Source organism: Capsicum annuum, chromosome 9, assembly GCF_002878395.1.
Source record: "Capsicum annuum cultivar UCD-10X-F1 chromosome 9, UCD10Xv1.1, whole genome shotgun sequence".
Classification (NCBI taxonomy): Eukaryota; Viridiplantae; Streptophyta; class Magnoliopsida; order Solanales; family Solanaceae; genus Capsicum; species Capsicum annuum.
The window spans coordinates 211,124,029-211,128,214 of record NC_061119.1 but is presented as its reverse complement, the minus strand read 5'-3'; the positions used below and the strand labels follow the sequence as shown (position 1 = coordinate 211,128,214).

The following is a 4,186-nucleotide window of genomic DNA, read 5'->3' as shown; positions in this document are numbered from 1 at the left end:
CACATACTATCTACATCCCCTTTACTCTTCCAAGCCCCCCTAGTTACCAATTTTCCTCCATTTCCAAAGCACTAACCAAAGTTAATCTACCCCGCCTAATCCTGGGTCAACCCTCCACATTCCTCTTCTTTCTACCCTTATTGATTACCATGTCCGTCACCAACAACATATGTTGAGTCAAACGATTCTCTCTAGATATGACGTGATAGTCTTTACAAATCGCTCTATCGCCCTTTCTAAGGAGAAAAAAAGTCTATCTGAGTCTTGGTCACCAAACTACAAAAGGTAATAAGGATCTTCTCCCTATTTGGGAAGCTCAAATTCTCCACCCTCAACCCAAAATCCCTAGCAAAATCCAAAAGAGAAACTTCTCTTTCATTCTGATCCCCAAAATCAAAACTACTATGCACATCATCATAACTTTTCGATAAAGACCCAATATGCCCATTAAAATTATGTCCAATGAAGAGCATCTCTGTGCTCGGAACGCCTCTAACTACCTCATCTAAAGTCTCCCAGAAATTCCTCTTCTTCTCCTCGTCCAATCCTGATTGCGGAGTGTAGGCATTAATAACGACCAAAGTAGACCCTCCAATGACCAACCTAATCGACATCAGTCTATCGTTAACCTGTTTAACCTCAACTACCTGCCCTCTAAGCTCTTCATCTACAAAGATACCTACCCCATTCCTATGCTTCACGCTACCCAAGTACCATAACTTATACTCGTCCACATCTCTCACGTTAGTGCCTACCCGTTTGGTTTTCTGGACACAAGCTATACTAATCCTCCTCTTTCTAAGAATCTTCACGAGCTCTATGAACTTACTTTGAAGATTCCCTGTGTTCCAAGACCCAAATATCAACTTGGAATCTCCCTTACCCCACCTACCCCTACTACCCCTTGCCCCCAACCCCAAACTCGATCCTAGACTTGCCCCTAACCTATCGCCATCCCCAGACCCCGTCCTTGCCCTAGACCCTAGTCCCGAACCTAACGCAAATCTCGACCTTGAACATGACCCTAGTCTACCATCGACCAACACAACCACTACTCAATAGGAGAAGAGAATATTGTTCTATTTAAATTCATCTCTTTCTAATCTTATAATTAATTGATCACACTAAATTTTTTAGGATAACTTTACAATAGCAAAGTTTCACTAACTATTTACTAATATTTTTTTCAGATGAAAAAGCTGGTGAGGTCTTATTTTCAAGAGGCAAAATGGTATCGTGGGAAGATACTACCAACCATGGAGCAGTATATAAAGAATGGAATTCCACCAAGCACTTACCTATTGATAGCAACTACTTCTTGGTTAGGCATGGGAGAGATAGTAACTAAAGATGCATTTGATTGGGTGGCAACTGAACCCCCAATACTTGTTTCTTCTAGTGCTATTGCAAGATTACTCAATGATCTTGTATCACATGAGGTATATAATGTGTATACATATAACTTTTGGATTTAATTAACTTACATCGTAGTTATATAAATATTTTTATTCTATCAGTAAATGATATGTATATTAGTTAAACCTATTATAGTATTTTTACTTTATTTTTTAGGGTAAAGTCTTAAGCGGTTTTCTAAAGTTATCCTTGCAACACATAAATATCTCAGCGGTCTCTTCATATATTTCTTTTATTTTCTATTAGAAACCACCTCTTCCAATTACCAAAAAAACCAATTACTTCCACATAATTACATACCATGTTCCAATATATAATGATTTAAATATTTAATATATTTTATTAATTTATATTAATTAACAATAACTACATATTGAAAGTAAAAAAAAAATTATTTATTTAATTGTCTATCATGTTCAAAATTAATTTTTTGCCACAAATCACAATAATTAATAACTTAAAATATTTAAAAGATATATAAAAGTTTTATTGACTCTTACCAAAAAAACCTCTACTCCCACTTAATTACATACTATGCCCCAATATATAATAATTCCATTGTTTCATCATAATGATTTAAATATTTAATATATTCTATTAATTTATATTAATTAACTAAAACTACATATTGGAAGTAAATTTTTTTTTTATTTTATTGGCTATCATGTTCAAAACTAATTTGTTACCACAAATCACAATAATTAATAACTTAAAATATTTAAAAGACATATTAAAATTTTATTGACTCTCATTATTTTAGTAATGCCACATAAATTGAGATAAAAGAAAAAGTACTGCAAATCATAATAATTAACAACTTAAAATATTTAAAAGATATATAAAAATTTTAGTTGACTCTCAAAATTGTATCGAAGCCACATAAATTGGGACACAAGGAGTAAATATATTATTTAATAACTAAGTAAAAATTATTATAAATCACAATAATTAACAAGTTAAAATATTTTTAAAAAAAATAGATAAAAGTTCTATTCAACTCTCAAAATTTTATCGGTGCAACATAAATTATGACAAAATAAAAAATTATCTTAATTAATTGCAACTAAATAATTAAAGTAAATCAATTTTATTATTTTAATTAAGTTTTATATAAAAAATATTTTTTTATTTATTTATTTTAGTAAATTTAAATTTTAAAATTACTTTTTCCTTATATAGAAATACTAATATTTAAACTTAACTTTAAATTTTTAAATTATAAAATTAATAAATTTAATTTAATAAAATAAATTTCTAATGAATATTTTCTTAGAATTTGTGTTGGTTCAATATGTATCAAGTTGAAAAGAAATAAAGAAAAATATATAGTAAAATTTAATTATTGTGAAAGATAAATATAATGCACTATCCACTAATGTTTAATAATATCATATTTTACATATGCAAATATAGCATCCCGTATTTAATTAATATACTATTCCGGTGAATTATCAATGATTACTTTTGGATATGATAAAATTATATTAATTTTTATAGTAATAACATAATTAATTGCTCTTAATTAATTATTATGAGTTATCTAGGTATTAAAAAAAATATTTAATGAAAAATAAAATAGACATAAAATAAGAAATTAACTCTTAATGTTTTAAACTAAATTTTCATTTTTCGAACGATGATTTTACTATATCACTCCTTATTATAAGTCATTTATGTATTAGAGAAATAAGAATAACAAAATGATATGTCAACATAAAATATTTGATTGACTATCAAAATTATATTAGTGCCACATAAATTGGGACGGGACAAAAGAAGATATAAAACAACATATATTATTTGAAAATGAAATAAAAAGTACTGTCAATAACAATAATTAACAAAAAAAATTTTAAAAATTGACTGATTTCTACTTCAGCTGCTTCAGTCGTGATTTTACTATATCACCCCTAATTAATTATTATGGTCATTTGAGCATTGTGCCACATAAGTTGAGATAGAAAAAATATTACAAATCACAATGATCAAAAATTTAAATTATTTAAAAAATATAATTGGCTGTCATCGACACAAAATTCTGGACAAGGAGAGTAGCATATATTATTCAAAAATTATATAAAAAGTATTATAAATTACACTTGTTAACAACTTAAAATATCTAAAAACAATTTAATATGTTATATATTTCAAAAAAAATTACATGAAAAATACTAGAAATCACAATAATTAACAACTTAAAAAATTTTAAAGATATAAAATATTTAATCGACTCTTGAAATTATATTAGTGTCACTGAAATTGGAATAGAAGAAAAGTATTATAAATTACAATAATTAAAAACTTAAATTATTTTTAAAATATAATTGACTATCAATGCGACAATAATTTGGACAAGAAAAGTAACGTATATTAATTTGAAAATTACATAAAAAATTTTATAAATTAAAATAGTTAACAACTTAAATTATCTAAATACGTATTAAAATAACATATGTTGAACTCATGCTAGATTCCGGATGAATCCTAGAAAACATATGCAATCCTTTTATTAAAAAAAATTATTTAAATATATCAAGATTGAAAAGACAAATAAATATCTTAATGTTGGGCCCGTACTGAGATGGGGCCATGCTCCTCTAGTATATATATATATACACTAGTGGTGATAGGCCCGTGCTGAGCACAGGCCCAACATATTAAGCTTCAATTTTTAAAATTATTATAAAAGCAGAGAAATAAATTATTATTATTATTATAAAATAATTTTAAATAATTAAAGTTTTTAATTATTTTAATTTATAATTTTTTT

General features: G+C 27.0%; 1 protein-coding gene across 1 annotated transcript; it reads right to left on the bottom strand.

The window, feature by feature from the left end:
* Positions 1-236: 236 nt before the first annotated feature.
* On the bottom strand, positions 237-955 carry LOC107846752 (craniofacial development protein 2-like). Its single transcript, XM_016691052.2, has 2 exons — positions 946-955; positions 237-841 (listed from the first exon to the last, which is right to left on the bottom strand). The coding sequence occupies exons 1-2, from the start codon at positions 953-955 to the stop codon at positions 237-239; spliced, it is 615 nt and encodes a 204-aa protein (XP_016546538.2).
* Between the last annotated feature and the right edge of the window lie 3,231 nt (positions 956-4,186).